General features: G+C 44.9%; 1 protein-coding gene across 8 annotated transcripts in view; it reads right to left on the bottom strand.

Annotated features, from left to right (window-relative positions):
- The window catches only part of ADAM22 (ADAM metallopeptidase domain 22), a 368,503-nt gene extending 351,629 nt beyond the window's left edge, over positions 1-16,874 (bottom strand). For 5 of the 8 annotated variants that reach the window (XM_089666238.1, XM_089666236.1, XM_089666235.1 and 2 more), the window contains exons 1-2: positions 16,580-16,873; positions 1,169-1,326 (exon numbers count right to left, since the gene is read on the bottom strand). In XM_089666238.1, coding sequence (XP_089522364.1) covers positions 1,169-1,326; positions 16,580-16,661 — 240 coding nt within the window. In that variant the 5' untranslated portion in view covers positions 16,662-16,873. Of the gene's footprint in view, positions 1-1,168; positions 1,327-16,579 lie in introns of all 8 variants that reach the window. The other 3 variants (XM_089666239.1, XM_089666237.1, XM_089666234.1) reach the window with 2 other exon arrangements.
- Positions 16,875-17,494: the final 620 nt, after the last annotated feature.

Consider the following 17,494-nt stretch of genomic DNA (forward strand, 5'->3'; position numbering starts at 1 on the left):
ACTGGCATTGATAGGTGGCACTGACTGGCACTGATGGGTGACACTGAAAGGCAGCTCAGATGGGCACTGATATGTGGCATTGATGTGCACTGGTAGGCACTGAAATGTGGCATTGATGTGGCACTGATGGGCATTGGCAGGTGGCATTGATGAGCACTGACAGCTGGCACTGATGGACACTGACAGGTGGCACTGCTGGGGCTACACAGATCATCAGGGCACACTGATCATCAGTGCCCTGATGATCAGTGCACATGTCCCCTCTGAGGGATACCGATTACCGGTTCTCCTCTCCTCTGTCAGCGTGACAGCTCGTGGGGAGAGAAACTGATAACCGGCATTTCCCTATTTACGTGCGATCAGCTGTGATTGGGCACAGCTGATCACATGACCGAGCTGACATCTCGTTGATCGGTGATCTGCTGTGTCCGAGAGACACAGCGCACCGCCGATTGCCGCGCGCTCCCGGAGCCGCACATGCGCAGTTAGAATGGGAGGACGTCATATGACGTCCTCCCAGAACGAGAGAACCACCTTTCGCCCATCATCATACTTTATGGCGGGCGGGAGGCGGTTAAAAAAGTCCCTGACCCTATCCAAATACGCAGCAGGTCAAAAAAGCATAGATGTGAACATGTCCCATAGGAAACCAAGTTAAATGGACTGTAGTGTGTTTCTGCAAGAACCACTAAACAATGCATTGATGTGAACCAGGCCTAACGGTTTACCTGGTAATGCATTAGGGCTTTGTGCCCTCTTGTTTTCTTTTATTGTTTGCTTCAACCACATGTAATGCACATGGCTGCAGTGCAGTAGTGTGGCATTTACATGCTTAAAAAAGGTGGTGAGTAGGCAACATGTCGCCTCCTCACTACTTGTCAAACACCTCTGAACAGCAATTCCTCATGGATCGCTTTTTAGAAGGACAGTAAAGACTGTTGTACATCTAAACTTAGCCTATTTGAGTGATGAAACACAGACAGTTTCGTCTTCAGCCACATTTGATATATGAGACGTGTTGAAGCCTGGAAACAGGGACACAGCTTATTAATGCAGCCTACATACCCTGGCCCTGATTCTATTTTCCCTGTGTACAGTACATCCATCTTAAAACTAATGCGAATCTCCAGGGTAACAAGAGTTGTGCAATGGCCTAGCTCATGCATACCTTGTCCTGGGAGCTGTCCGTCCTCATCAGGGTGCTGAGCACACTCTGGCCGGTCTGGTTGTCCTGCTCACTGTTGAAGATCAGACGCAGGGGGACTATCTCTTCCCTCCCCGAGAATTTGTTTTCTTTCTTCCTGTGCATCTCTGTCACCCAGGTATCTGCCATAAATAAAAACAATTATACAAATGTCAGATAAAGCATGTACCACACAACAATCTGACTTCTTAATGCCGGAAATGTAACAGGAGAGCTCTGGAAGGCCTGAAGCATTCCACCTGGTCAAATTCAATGAACTGGTACAGAAGCACTTAGATACAATAGCCGCTTGCTCTGCCCCATAACGGCAAATCAGATTCACAATGACATAAATATGTAATAAGATTTTATTGGTCCTAATTTTTTTCATATAAAAAGGTTCACTTCATTATCAGCAATTCCACAAGAACTGTTATAGCTTTAGCTTCTACTGTATGTGACATAATTGGTCATGGACAAAGCACTTAAAGTGTATCTAAAGTAAAACTTTTTTTTTGAGAATAGATAAAATTATTGGAAAGGTTGTATTAAAACAAACAAACAACAAACATGTCCTACTTACTTCCTCCTCTTCTCATTTTTCACCATCGCTCCTGGCTCCTTCCTACCACCGAGTGCCCTCATAGTAAGCTTGTGCGTGCTCGCTCCTGAGCCAGCTCTGTGTGTCCGTTGATACACACAGCACGGCTCAGTCCCCTGGCACCTTCCTCACTGGCTGTGATTGACAACAGCTGGAGCCAATGGCTCTCTTGGCTGTCTCTGAGCCAATGAGGAAGGAGAGAGTTGAGACAGCCATGGCACTTGTGCACAGTGCTGAATCAAGTAAGTGTAAGGAGGGAAGCTGCATGCAGGATTTTTACCTTACTGTAGAGAATGCATTCAGATGAAAAAAAAACCTTCAGCCTTTAGAACCACTTTATACACTTCTAGCCAGTTCTAGCCTGTTATTACCAGGCCATTTTTCAGTGATGTGATAGTCTGACTGACAATTACTCCATCATTCAACTTTAATTAATTTTATATACAGTAATTTTATTTAGATGGACTTTCTTTTGAGAGTTTAGTCATCTGTATTTTTCTAATATATATAAAGCAGGGTTTTCCAAAACTATGAGCCGTGTGCCAAATCTGGCCTGTTGCAAGATCTTATCCAGCTCTCTGATGTAAAATGGACTCTGACAGGGACTCTGATATGGATTCTGATGTAAGTGTGGACTCTCTTATAAAGGGGATTCTGATGTAAGGGGGAGTCTAATGTAAGGAGAATTTTGATGGGGACTCTGATGTAAAGGGGTTCTAATGGGAACTCTAAGGTAAGTGGGGAATCTCATGTAATGCTACTTTCACACTGATCCATAGCAAAAACACATTTTTTTCGCATTTGCAAAGCATTTTTTTTACAGGACATGTGACTCAAAAAACCACAGCAAAAAGCAACATAGGTGCATTTTGTATGTATTTTTGCTGCATTTTCCATTGGTTTCATTGGGGAGGTGCATTTTATTACCGCAACAAATCTGCACCACATATGCAGCAAGCAGGAGTTTAGAAAATGCAGCAGACCTGCAACAGATCAGTGTAAAGAGTTCCATAGGAATACATGGTCAAACATTTTTCTTCTGCATAAGTGAAAGAAAAATGGATCAGTGTGAACCAGCCTAAGGGGGACTCTGATAGGAACTCATGTAAGGGGGGGGACCGACTCTTATGTAAGGTGGACTCTAATGTAAGGAGAACTTTGTTGGAGACTCTGATGCAAAAGGGTTTTAATGGGAACTCTAAAGGTAAGTGGGAAATGTCATGTAAAGAGGACTCTGATGAGGATGCTCATGCAGGGGGACTCTAATGTAAGGAAGACTTTGATGGGGATTCTGATATAAAGAGGTTCTGCTGGGAACTCTGATGTAGGAGGGGACCCTGATGTGATGGGGGACTCTGATGGGTTCAAACTTATTTCGTATTTCTTTACTTTGTTTACTGACGATTTTCCTTTGGTGTTCAAAAATAAAAAAAAAGCAACCAAGTTAAACTTATCCATTCATTTAAATTTTATTTGTTAATTTATAAAACAATTTTTTTCGGCCTGTGAATATTTGTAAAATATGACGTTTGGCTGTAATACTGAAAAGTTTGGTAAAAAGGAAAAAAATTATAAAAAAAATTTCCTTTATTTATAAAACATAAAATATATATGCCAGGACAGTATGAACACCCCATAAATTATCCTTTTTTGGAAAACAAACACATTTTTAAAAAAATGTTTTCAAATGAAGAAACCTGCTTGTATTGAGGGGATTAAAACATGCAGTTTGGCAGAGGTACACTAGACACAGCAGCATCATAGGTTATATACAGAGGTAGGAGGAGGAGGTGAAGGGGTTAATGTACAGGTCACATACAGTGGGAGGATGGAGATGAGGGGGAAATGTTCAGAAGTGCAGGATAAGGTAGGTGAAGGTTTAAAATACAAGTCACTAGAGACAGGCTGGAGATCAGATGTACAGGTGTGAAGGTGTTGGTGAAAGGGTTAAAAATGATCCCACAATTACCCCTCTCCTACCCTGAGCCTGTTGCTTCTGTTGCTCTGAAACTAATGAATGAACTTTCATTCCTTAGTTCCTCCTCCTTCCCATTCCTCCATTGTAAGACAACGGAGCAGGCCCTTAGATGTAAACATTGGAACTGATTACATTTTGTGATTGCTGTGGTTGGTCATCAAGGTGATCACATGGTACAGAGCCGGTCGGATCAGATCTGTACAGTATGTCTAAGTCAGTTAACAGCCATACTGGCCTTTTGGAGACATTTCTGAAGTGAAGTTTATAAACAGCATTCCAGAAAGAAATGTCCACCTATCTGTTTTTTGTATTTTTTTTACAATATTGCGATGAGGAGGTGTGTCATGCCCTCTGTTATGTTTTCATTTTGTTTGTTATTCCTCTAGGACCTCTTGTGAAAGTTGCAATTGGCACAGCAAACCTAAGGCTGGCCTTACACCTGAAGAATTTTGTTTTACATTTGGACAAGCCAGTATGAAATTAGCTCCATTTACAATTCTATGGTGCCTTCATTGACTTGACTAACTTTAAACTTTTCATTCGAGTACCATGTCATTGTCTTGATTTTCATAGAACCAACATTCTACTTGCCAAGGAAATGCGCATAAGATGAGTTACATTTTTCTCCTCCGGAATCCCCATCAATTAGAAATGTGTTTATTTCCATTAGATAGAACAAAAATGTTCCATCTTTGTCCTTCAATAACTTTGCTTCACTTTGAAATTGATTGTGGAATCCTCCCCTTTAACTCTTAGATAATCAAATGAACATTCTGAAAACAGCAATTTTTTAATGAAATTCTACAAGGGTGAAGCCAGCTTATAGGATAAGTTCATCTTTTGGGCAAAAATAATAAATGCACATTTTTTTGCAGGTAAAAAATTGTGCGTTTATTATTTTTGTCCAAAGGAGCCTGTAAAGCATTGCACCCGTGATCAGTAGATCGCTGATGCCATGCAGGTCCCCTGCAGACCTGTCAGAATATCTGCTTGCCATACTAGATGTACAAGTCAAGCAGATATACTGATAGGAAGCTTCAATGAACTACCACGGTGCTCCACAACACTGTGGTAGTTCATTGAAAACTACAAGCCCACAGCCACTAAGGCTGCCGGGACTCGTAGGCACTCATTCACAGAACACTGTTAATGAGTGACGCGGCCGTGCGGGGCTCCACCCACACGGCCACTGTTTTCAAATCTAACAGATAGTACGGGGAGAAGTTTCCCCATACTATCTGTCAGAGGGAGGGGGGCAGCTATGGGAACATGTTACATGTTCCACCCTAAAAACGGGTGGAACATGTTATATGTTCCAAAGGTGAACTTTTTCCTTTAAGCATCTGTATTGGTCATTTAATTTAATAGGAAGCCTCCGCAGGGGGTTTGGGAGGCAGTATGGGGTGACAAGAAAAGTCAGGATTTGTAGGAAAGTTCAGCTGCCTATATCTCTGGATTTTCTAATGTTCTGGCATGCAAGTCTAGATTAAAGGACAACCGTACCTTTTGTATGATTCTTATAGTTACATAGTTAGTCTGGGTGAAAAAAGACAAACGTCCATCCAGTTTAACCATTAAAAAAAAAGAAAAAAAAAAGTTATAATCCTATACCCACAGTTGATCCAGAGGAAGGCAAAAAACCCAGCATAGCATGATCCAATTTGCTCCTGCAGGGAAAAAATTCTTTCCTGATCCCCCGAGAGGCAATCGGATTTTCCCTGGATTAACTTTGCCTAAAAATGTTATATCCAGTTATATTCTGTGTATCCAAGAAAGGATCCAGGCCTTTTTTAAAGCCATCCACTGAGCTGGCCAGAACCAACTCTTGAGGGAGTCTATTCCACATTTTCACAGCTCTCACTGTGAAGAAACCTTTCCGTATTTGGAGATTAAATCTCTATTCCTCCAGATGTAAAGAGTGCCCCCTTGTCCTCTGTAATGACCTCAGGGTGAATAACTCTACACCGAGTTCACTATATGAACCACTGATGTATTTATACATGGAGATCATATCCCCCCTTATGTATTATACATGGAGATCATATCCCCCCTTATGTATTATACATGGAGATCATATCCCCCCTTATGTATTATACATGGAGATCATATCCCCCCTTATGTATTATACATGGAGATCATATCCCCCCTTATGTATTATACATGGAGATCATATCCCCCCTTATGTATTATACATGGAGATCATATCCTCCCTTATGTATTATACATGGAGATCATATCCCCCCTTATGTATTATACATGGAGATCATATCCCCCCTTATGTATTATACATGGTGATCATATCCCCCCTTATGTATTATACATGGAGATCATATCCCCCCTTATGTATTATACATGGAGATCATATCCCCCCTTATGTATTATACATGGTGATCGTATCCCCCCTTATGTATTATACATGGAGATATCCCCCCTTATGTATTTATACATGGAGATCATATCCCCCCTTATGTATTATACATGGAGATATCCCCCCTTATGTATTATACATGGTGATCATATCCCCCCTTAATCTCCTCTTCTCAAGAGAGCATAAATTCAGTTCCTCTAATCTTTCCTCATAGCTGAGCTCCTCCATGACTCTTATCAGTTTGGTTGCCCTTCTCTGTACTTTCTCCAGTTCCCCAATGTTCTTTTTGTGAATGGTCCCAAAACTGAACTGCATATTCCAGATGAGGTCTTACTAATTTGTACCGGGGAAATGATATCTCTCTCTGGAGTCTATACCTCTTTTAATACAAGAGAGGATTTTGCTCGCTTTAGAAACCGCAGCTTGGCATTGCATGCCATTATTAAGCTTGTGATCTACCAGAACCCCCAGATCCTTCTCCACCATTGATTCCCCCAGTTGTACTCCCCCTAGTATGTATGATGCATGCATATTCTTAGCCCGCAAGTGCAGAACCTTACATTATCAACATTAGCTCCACGAGCAGGGCCCTCCTATTCCTTCTGTATTGAACTGTATTGTTGCTGTATTGTCTCCCATTATATTGTAAAGCGCTGCGCAAACTGTTGGCGCTATATAAATCCTGTATAATAATAATAATTTGTCACATAGTTGCCCAATTACACAGTGCATTGAGGTCGGCTTGTAAATTGGAGACATTCTGTAAGGACGTTTTGTCAGCCTGTTCCTAATTATTTCCCTCTAAATTATGGCCACCTGGACAAATAGTTACCTTCCTCCTTCCATTAATCTTCAATGTGTAACCCTGTCTGGCGCTACTCTAGCTTTACAGCAAAAACGTCTTCTTCTTATTGGGGGGCATGATCTGTGTAGGATGGCCAAGGAGGGAGGGCATGACATATGTGGGCCTTGGGCAGGGGTGACAGTGTCCTTTGGACTGGGACGAAGATGTTGGCAAGTATACTATGTTAACCACTTGCCCTCCAGAGGATTTACCCCCCTTCCTGACCAGGCCATTTTTTGAGTTACGGCCCTGCATTATTTTAACTGAGAATTGCGCGGTCATGCAATGATGCACCCAAATGAAATTTACGTCCTTTTTTTCCCACAAATTGAGCTTTCTTTCAGTGGTATTTGATCGCCTGTGCGGTTTTTATTTTTGTGCTATATAAAAAAAATAGTAAGAATTTTGAGAAAAAAACTATATTTTTTACTTTTTTATATTAAACATGTTTAGTAAAAAAATTTAAAAAATCTAATTTTCTTATAAATTTAGGCCAAAATGTATTCTGCTACATGTCTTTGTGTAAATTAATTTGTTTACGTGAAAATTATAGCATTTACAAATTTTTTTAAAAATTTTTAATTGTTACTAGTAATGGTGGCGATCAGCGACTTATATTATAGCGAGACTGCTGACCATTCTGACACTAGGGGGAACTGACTTGGTGTCACTGACATCCCCAGTGACACCAATACAATGATCAGTGCTAATAAATAGCACTGACACTGTACTAATGGCACTGGGCAGGAAAGGGTTAACATCTGGGGTGATCAAAAGGTTAACTGTGTGCTGGTTTACTAGGGGATGTGTGTGCTTCACTGTAAGCACACTGCTTACAGTGCACAGCCATGCAAAGCAGTGTGCACGAGCTGACAGGGAGAACTGCTTTGTTTACAAATTTACAAACAGTTCTCCCCCCCCGTCGGAGATGCTCGGCAATCACTGGGCGCCGGCGAGTAATCACCCGGTGATTGACAGCCCGGAGACGCAAAATCACGTATATATACGTGAAATTTGCACACCCCTGCTGCGGTTAAAGAAGAAGTCTCACTTCCACTCTTTATTTATAGGTTCTGTAGCACCCCTCTAGTTGGGGAGCCATGGGGAGCTAGTTATCACTTTTTTGATTGAAAGGCTGAGTAGCAGCCTGGGCATGAGATAGTGGGTACATTTAGGTCAGGGCTGAGGGCTCTACGGGTCAGTCCCTTGATACCTCCCCGATTTAGAAACTTGGAGAAAATTCTAGAAGCAGTGGGCGGTAGTGAGGAGGGGCTGGCCTGCACACTTAGAGGAGTCTAGCCAATCCCCAAGCAGAAGGCTTGGCATGGGGCCAGGACAGCGTTTAAGTGTGATTGAGCATACTCAGCAGCAGGAGCGTTTGGGTGGAAGATGAAGTGAGAGGCTGAGATGTATGAGCCTGGGAGGGGACCCAGTAGGCAGGGGCCTACCTCCAGGCCAAGTTGCTGGAAAGAGCATCACTCAACCTCAGGAGTCCCCTGAGAGAGGACCACCTATGCAGCAGGGAAGGAGCCAGCCTAGCAGAAGTTCTGAAGGCAGCCACCAACCCAACAAGCTCACAGGAGAGGAGGAGTAAGTACTCTTACAACCCCTGAGTCGGATAAGGGAGAAGGCATTCAGGTGGGAAACCTGACTAGCTCCCATCTGGGACTGTTTAATCTAAGGAGACAGATTCTGGATCCCCTGCCCAGGGATTCACCCAGCACAGCTGGATGAGGAGAGGATTCATCTGGGGTGGTACATCAGGAAGAAAACCTTTTATCTTCCTGTAACAACATAGAGACTAGTTGCTAAGGAGTTGTCCTCAGTTGAAGTTCCCTTGGGCATCCTATACACGCCTCGACCCCATCCAAGTTCAATACCCTAATAAAACTAAAAAAAACAAGCTCAATGACTGTTTACTGTCTCCAGAAAGCAAGTCTGTGGAAACTGCGTGTCGACTGGCTGTGCAAGACTATAGGGGGACCCAAATCTTCAGCAACTCCTAAGGCAGTAGTGCAACAGTTTGGTTCCTCCAGCAGGGAATTACATGTAGTCAGGGGCAGACTGACAACTCATGGGGCCCCCGGGGAATAGGGGATCATGGGGCCCCTGTATCCTCGCCCACACTCAAACCACACCCAAAAAACCTATGAAAGGTACCAGGGGCATCTCATGGGGTCACCTACTGACCCCGGGCCCTCGGGCAGTGCCCGAGTTCCCAAATGGTCAGTCCGCCCCTGCATGTAGTACATAGTCCCATCTTCTGATGTGCTGCCTGAGGCTAGCTGTGAGGTCGGCCAGGGCACCCCCTCTTCTGTCCACAGCCATCTGACAATGCAGCTAGCAAAGATATGGCTGCTTTAACAAATAGCACTTTTAACCGTCTGCAAGTATTTGCCTACTTACCTGGAGCATTTCAGCTGACATACCTTCCCCTGCATTTCTCATGCCGAGCTTATCATTGACAAGGACAGAGAAAATTGCCATTTGTTAAAGCAGCCATCTCCTTAAAAGATACGTTGTCGGACAGCTGTTGAGGGTGGAGGGGTGCCTTTTCCAACCTCACAGCTAGCCTCAGAAAGCACATAGGAAGATGGAACAAAGTACCCTGAGAAAAAGAGTACAAAGAAAATGAGCTATCTTTGTTAATAAAACTATTATTATTATACAGTATTTATAAAGCGCCAATAGTTCGCTCAGCGCTGTACATTACAAAGGGGGACAGAACATGTGACAGAAGAATACCAATACAATGCAAAACATGAGGGGATCGAGGGCCCTGCTCTTTGGAGCTTACAATCTAGGAGGGAGGGGATGGTGGCACAGGAGGAGATAGCTGTGGGGGATGGAGTGGCAGGAGGAGTGGAGGAGGTCGGCAAGTTAGCAGGGGGTGGGGTAGGCGTCCCTGAAGAGATGGGTTTTCAGGGTGCGCCTAAAGGAGAGGAGAGTAGGTGATAATCTGATGGGTTGGGGCAGGGAGTTCCAGAGGATGGGTGACACCCTGGAGAAGTCCTGGAGGCGGGCGTGGGAGGAGGAGACCAGGGAACTAGAGAGAAGGAAGTCTTGTGAGGAGCGGAGTGTGCGTGCTGGGTGGTACTTGGATATTAGGTCAGTGATGTAGTTCGGGGCAGTATGGTGGACAGCTTTGTACGTCAGTGTTAGGATTTTGAATTTGATCCGTTGTGCAATCGGAAGCCAGTGGAGGGATTGGCAGAGGGGGGTGGCGGAGATGGAGCGGTTGGTAAGGTGGATGAGTCTGGCTGCCGTATTCAGGATGGACTGAAGCGGGGATAGCCAGCGGCGAGGCAGGCCAGTGAGGAGGGAGTTGCAGTAGTCGAGTCGTGATATGATGAGGGAGTGGATGAGCTGTTTAGTGGTTTCTGGGGTTAGGAACGTGCGGATTTTGGCGATGTTGCGGAGGTGGAGTCTGCACGAGTTTGTTAAAGATTGGACTTGGGGCTGGAAGGATAGGTTGGAGTCCAGAATGACACCAAGTACTCTGGCCTGCGGGGCGGGTTTGATGGTGGCGTTGTTGGACATGATGGAGCAGTCAATGGGGGGTGGTGTCCAGGCTGGGGGGAAGACAAGAAACTCGGTCTTGGAGAGGTTCAGTTTAAGGAAGTGGAGCGACATTCAGTCAGATATGTCGCTCAACAGGTGTGTGATTTATGGCTCATTTACAGAAGTGTGTTGCGGTAACACATAAAAACGGGTGCCTCACTGCAATGTGTGGTAAAGAACTGTACATGTATTAGTGCATTGCCCAGAGCAAACTGCAAGTAACACATTGGTGAAAACATCTATATGTCATTCTCCCCTCTCTCCTCCTATCAGCATGACTCCCTGTGCTGCATCACAACTGACTGGCTTCTTGTTCTGCTTCTGATTCCCCAAGTCTGAGCTCTGCTGTACACGGACTGCAAGAGGCTGATATCAAGCCAGATTCAGGTATTTACACTTCTTCCATTTATTTAACCACTTGTCCTCCAGAGGATTTGCCTCCCTTCCTGACCAGGCCATTTTTTGTGATACGGCGCTGTTACTTTAACTGTCAATTGCACGGTCATGCAACGCTGCACTCAGATGAAATTTATGTCCTTTTTTTCCCCACAAGTAGAGCTTTCTTTTGGTGGTATTTGATCGCCTCTGTGCTGTTTTTTTTTGTGCTATAAAAAAAAAAGACCGCCAATTTTGAGAAAAAATTTTTTTTTACTTTATCTTATTAAACATGTCCAGTAACAAAATAAAAAAAAATCCAAATATGTGTAAATTAATTCGTTTACACGAAAGCTATAGCGTCTACAAATGGCGGTATATATGCTGGATTTTTTTTTTTTTAATATATACTAGTAATGGCGGCGATTAGCGACTTATAGCGGGACTGCGGCGGGCTTTCTGACACTGGAAGGGGAACTGACTAACTGTCACTGCCATCCCCAGTGACGCCAATACAGTGATCAGTGCTAATAAAAAGCAATGACATTGTACTAATGGCACTGGGCAGGAAGAGGTTAACATGAGGGACGATCAAAGAGTTAACAGTGTGCTGTTTCACTGTGTGCTGTGTGTGTGCTTTCCACTGTAAGCACACTGCTTTGTATGGCTCTGCTATGCAAAGCCATACAAAGCAGTGTGCAAGAGCTGACAGGGGAGAGATCTGTATTGTTTACATACAGGTCTCTCCCCCGTCCGTGATACATGGAGATCGCCTGGGTGTCAGCGGGGAATCACTGGCTGGGACCTGGTGACTGACAGCCGAGGCTGCCAAGGGCGCACGCCCCCTTCCCAGAAATGAAAAATCGTGTATATAGACGTGATTTTGTGCAGCCCTGCAACCCTGTAGCAGTATTTCTGCTACAGGGTGGCGGGAAAGCGGTTAAAAATGCATATAAAGTGTTGCAAACCTTTACCTATATCCAGTTAAGTGACCGGCCTCAGATGATACACATTAAACAAATCCTTCTACATAAGTTGTACCTGTTTATCTGCAGCCATTTGTTCTGTACATCCTTTGTAAAACTCAAAGATGAAAAGGTTTTTTCACAGACTCACAAAGCAGGGGGCGTGGAGCTGCAGTTACACACTGTACAATAGCTCTGAGAGCTGACTGGAGGAGCTGAAACCAGAGAAGGAGCACTATTCCTCACACTGAATCCAACAATGAGGCACCATTCCTCACACTGAAACCAATGATATGGAACTATTCCATTATTCCTCCTACTGACACCGATGGTGGGGCACCGTTCGTCCCATTTAAACCAACAATGGGGCACCATTCCTCCCACTGAAACCAACAGTGGGGCACCATTCGTCCCACTGAAACCAACAATGGGGCACCATTCCCCCCACTGAAACCAACAATGGGGCACCATTCCTCCCACTGAAACCAACAATGGGGCACCATTCCTCCCACTGAAACCAACAATGGGGCACCATTCCTCCCACTGAAACCAACAATGGGGCACCATTCCTCCCACTGAAACCAAGAATGGGGCACCATTCCTCCCACTGAAACCAACAATAGGGCACCATTCCTCCCACTGAAACCAACAATGAGGCACCATTCCTCCCACTGAAGCCAACAATGGGGCACCATTCCTCCCACTGAAACCAAGAATGGGGCACCATTCCTCCCACTGAAACCAAGAATGGGGCACCATTCCTCCCACTGAAAACAACAATAGGGCACCATTCCTCCCACTGAAACCAACAATGGGGGAACCATTCCTCCCACTGAAACCAACAATGGGGCACCATTCCTCCCACTGAAACCAACAATGGGGCACCATTCCTCACAATGACACCAACAATGGGGCACTATTCCTCCCACTAACACTAATGATGGGGCACTATTCTTCCCACTGTACACCAAGGATGGAGCACTATTCCTCCCACTGACACCAATGATCTGACACTATTCCTTCCACTAACACCAAAGATGAGTCACTATTCCTTTCACTGACACCAACGATAGGGCACTCTTCCTCATCTTAGTATTAGAGATGGGGATTGTCTACTTCCACTGATGCCAGAACATTTTACTCCCACTGGCCGCAGTCCGGCCCTCCTAAAGGACAGAAAACTGGCCCTTGGTTTAGAAATACTGATACTCCTGGTCCAAGAAAGTGTTCACAGCTTTAAAAGTTTCTAGCGTACATAACTGGCGAGCGTTATAATACGATCCTTCTTTCTAGACTACCTATGCTAAATTGAAATTCTTAAAAAAGGTTAACTCTAAAGTGGAACTACACAAAAGCACAAATTTTTTTATGATACAAAAATTAAAGAGATTAAAGAGAAAAGTATTTTTTTTTTAAAAGGCTTCCTTCCCGTCTTGGTCACATGACCAAAAACCCCTAAGAATTCGGCCATATGATCCCTAAAAGATACCCATGCTCTGATCACCTGCTACAACATACTGTAGATCACATACTGTATGCAACAGTCTAGGTATATTAGCAGCACTGGAGGGAGCATGGAGCAGCATTTTCTCCATGAAAGGTACATGTTTCAGTCCTTCTCATTTTTAAAGTTCCTGTAGCAGAAAATGTCAGAAATGTAATTTTATGTATTTAAAGTTATTTCTATGTGGTCAGCGCACATGATACCCTTCCTAAGAGAACGCCATGGAACTGCATTTCAAAACGAATGCAAGTTGGTCTGCGATGCCTTTGACGAATGCCTTGTGGGAAACCAAACTGCATGCTGGGAGCCAAAGGGGTTTTTTTTCTCTCTTTGTAAACACTTGTAACTGAACTGTATGGGGAATGTGTTGGACAGAGATGGCAATTCAAAGACATCTGATGCATTTTAATAACACACATGCCTTCCAATACATGGTTGAAGCAGATATAAACCCCATTGCGTTCACACTAGCCTTGTTAGCAAGCGGCAGACAGGCGTTTGGGAAGCGTTTTTACCGTTTTCCAAACGCCTCGGAAAATTCTGCACATTGCAGCACATGGTGCTGTTCAAACGCGTCACGGCACAATGGACGCCTCTGGTCGAGTCAGGAGGAGTGGAAGCCTCCTATTCAAGTTTATGGTGCCGCTCTGCAAACTCCCGGCCAGCGTTTGCGGTGCGGTTGCAATGCGGTTGCGAGGCGTTTGAATCACCATTCAAACTTCATTATAGGCGTTTTTAACGCTTGTCAAACGCCTAGCAATCGCCGCTAAACCGCGAATACAGCGTTTGCGGAGCATTAAAAACGCTCCGCAAACGCCGGACCAACGCTTGTCAAACGCTATAGGGGCATTTGGCAAGAGTTGGAAAAAAGGTCAAGTGTGAACGAGCTCTAAAGCTGAACTCCAGGAAAAGTGAAATTGCGCCAGCTGGGTTGTGTCTGCACTGCAAGGGTTAAAATGTTCATTTCTGTCTAGGGGACTTTGAACAGCACTTTTACATACCCATTCCCTTGCTACTGCAGGCCCCTCAGCACTGCAAGACTGGCCCCCGCAGCGTCTCCTCCGGTGGTCTAAGGTCTTCTGACATCATCAAGACCAATGCAGAGCCCATAGCCCTGCACTGGACGTGAGGATGCTGAGAGCTGGAGCTTTCCTCGTCCCCAAAAGGTGCAGTTAACCCTTTCAGTGCAAACGCAGTCCCACTGCAAGAGAGGACTTTTATTTTTCTCAGAGTTGGATATTAACATGTTTTTCAATTGCAAAAGTAATTTCCAATCATTTTGTAATTCAGCAGCTTTCCTCAAAATAACATCTCGTGATCTAGCCGTAATGGACCTTGTTCAGGCACTTCCTGTTATAAGGTGACAACACTCTGTTCCTGTCTCCCAACTGTGCTCCTGCATTGGCACCATGTCACATGGGTTTCCAATGGAGCCTACAACTGGTCATTTCTATGCACATTACGCAGGCATAGTCCTCTGTTGTCACCATTAGGAAACCCACCCTACGAAATTCCATGCTGTCTGGAGAGTATGCAGACAGAAAGTAGCTCCAAAGAGAACAGAAGCAAAATTAGATAAAAATAGGTGAAAACAAGTATTATGATTAAAAAAATCTTTTCTGAACAGAAGCTAGGGAGATAAAAAAAAAACAGAAAATGATGAAAATAGGTGAAAACAAGCATATTTTTTCTAAAAAGGCGATCGTTTATGATATGCAATGGTTTAGCAAGCTAAATGGGATTCTGTGGGGTTTACACCAACTTTTAAAATTGTTTGCTATGGCATGCATTTTGTTTACATTCACAAACTAATAAAAAAATTAGACTCTTTAAGTAATGGTTCAATAGGCAATTTTTTTTTTCATCTCCATCCCCCCAGCACTGAAAGTGTTAATTGATCCTTTAAACACACCACTCATGTAGGTGGGCACACAGTAGCACTGGGCCTTGTGATAGGGTGCTGGATGATGACCCAGCCATAGATACCCCAGTCCTGGCTTTGATTGGGGGGAAGAGAGCTTGAAAAAAGGGGGTCCCTCCAACTTCACCTCTGATCATCTTCCTGACCATCTATACCTCTCATCATTTCTCTAACCAGCTGCAGCTTTAATCGTCTCCTTGACCCCCTACACCTCTGATCGTCTCTTTGACCATCCATGCCTGTTATCTCCTTGACCATCCACACCTCTGATTATCTCCTTGACCATCTACACCTCTGATCATCTCCCTGACACCGTCACCTCTGATCATCTCCCTGACCACCGTCACCTCTGATCATCTCCCTGACCATGTACACCTCTGGACATCTTCCTGACTACCTACACCTCTGGACATCTCCCTGGCCATCTACACTTCTGATCACCCACCCAGACCATCTGCAGCTTTGATCATCTCCCTGACCATCTACACCTCTGGTCATGACCCTGGCCATCTACACCTCTGGTCATGACCCTGGCCATCTACACCTCTGCTCATCGACCTGACAGACCATCTGATCATCTCCCTAATCATGTACCCTTTGGACATCGCCCTGACCATCTACAACTCTGGCCATCTTTGACCATCTATACCTCTGATCATCTACACCTCTGGACATCTACCTTACCATCTACACCTCTGATCATCCCCAGGGCCATCTACACCTTTGATAATCTCCCTATCTACACCTCTGGACATCTCCCTGACTATCTACACCTCTGGACATCTCCCTGACTATCTACACCTCTGGACATCCCCAGGGCCATCTACACCTCTGGACATCTCCCTGACCATCTACACCTCTGATCATTCCTCTGGCCATCTACACCTCTGGTCAGCCCTGTAAACATGTACACCTCAGACCATTCCCTGACTATCTCTACCTCTGATGATCCCCCTGACCATCTACACCTCTGATCATCTCCGTGACCATCTACACCTCTGGTCATCCATGTAAACATTTACACCTCAAATCATCCCCCTGACCATCTACAGCTCTTTTCATCGCCAAGCTCATCTACACCTCTGATCATCTCCCTGACCATCTGCAATGACAAGGATGCTGCCTGCAGGTCAGTGATGACATGCCGTTCGGTAGCAGCAGCAACAGCAGCATCTATCTCTGCAGGGAAATGAGAGGAGGGGAAGGCAGCTATCCCGCATGCATGGGATGAGATGGCGCATCCAGCCGCAAAGGCTCCTATCAGGCACTGTCGGCTTACCTGGCTGGATGCTGGCATGGACCACATAGACGCATCCAATCACACAGCAGATCCATGGAGCCCAGCAGGCTGGGGACTGCATGGTTGCCTGTTATCCGGGCATGTGTCTAGCAGCAATCAGAGCGATGTCCTCATGGTGCTGCTGGGGTCCCCCTGCTGCCAGTCACACAGAGTGCTGCATTGTGTCCTCCTGGCTTCCATTAGTGTGTGTGCTTGTGCTTTTACTGCATTGGGTGGTTAGATGGGGATGCGAGAGCTCAAGCACCTCCCAGGTCTCCTCATCCACATGCACAGCCACATCCTAAGACACATCAGAAGAAGCCCTGCATAGCCTGCCTCCTTCCAGGGAGCTCAGGGCACCATGGGAAATGTAGTCTACGCTAACTGATGCTGGCCTTTCTGCAGCTGAGGTTGTCACAACACATCCATCCATCCATCCATGACAGCTCACAGGGCTGCTCTACAGAACCTCCAGGTATATTGTACTGGTAGGAAAGCAGAAAGAAGAGAAACCATGAACAAGGACCCCGCCACCCGCACATCTCCAGATTGTGATCTTTATTATATACAATGTATATCCATCCACACCCGCCCCTAATAAACTGACAATGTTGTCATGAGAATCCGCACCAGCGGAAACCCCCCCCTGTCACCCATCCAAGGAGCTGACTATATAAACCACTAAGAAATAAATCAGTGCAAACAAATACAAATATATACATAACCACCAATGCAAGGTAACAGTAGGAAACAGGTTTTTTTCAAAGTGCATAGATGTGTGTTAGCTGAGGAGGTCAAAGGTTAAATACTAGATGGATAACAGTACAATATCACCCAGAAAAGACCTAAGAGCCAATGCTCCACCCTTAACTGAAAAAAAAGCCTAGGTATAGGGATTCAAGGGTTGCATAATGA

This window comes from Staurois parvus, unplaced genomic scaffold (assembly GCF_062004578.1).
Source record: "Staurois parvus isolate SC_StPar_1 unplaced genomic scaffold, SC_StPar_1.0 ptg000051l, whole genome shotgun sequence".
Lineage (NCBI taxonomy): Eukaryota > Metazoa > Chordata > Amphibia > Anura > Ranidae > Staurois > Staurois parvus.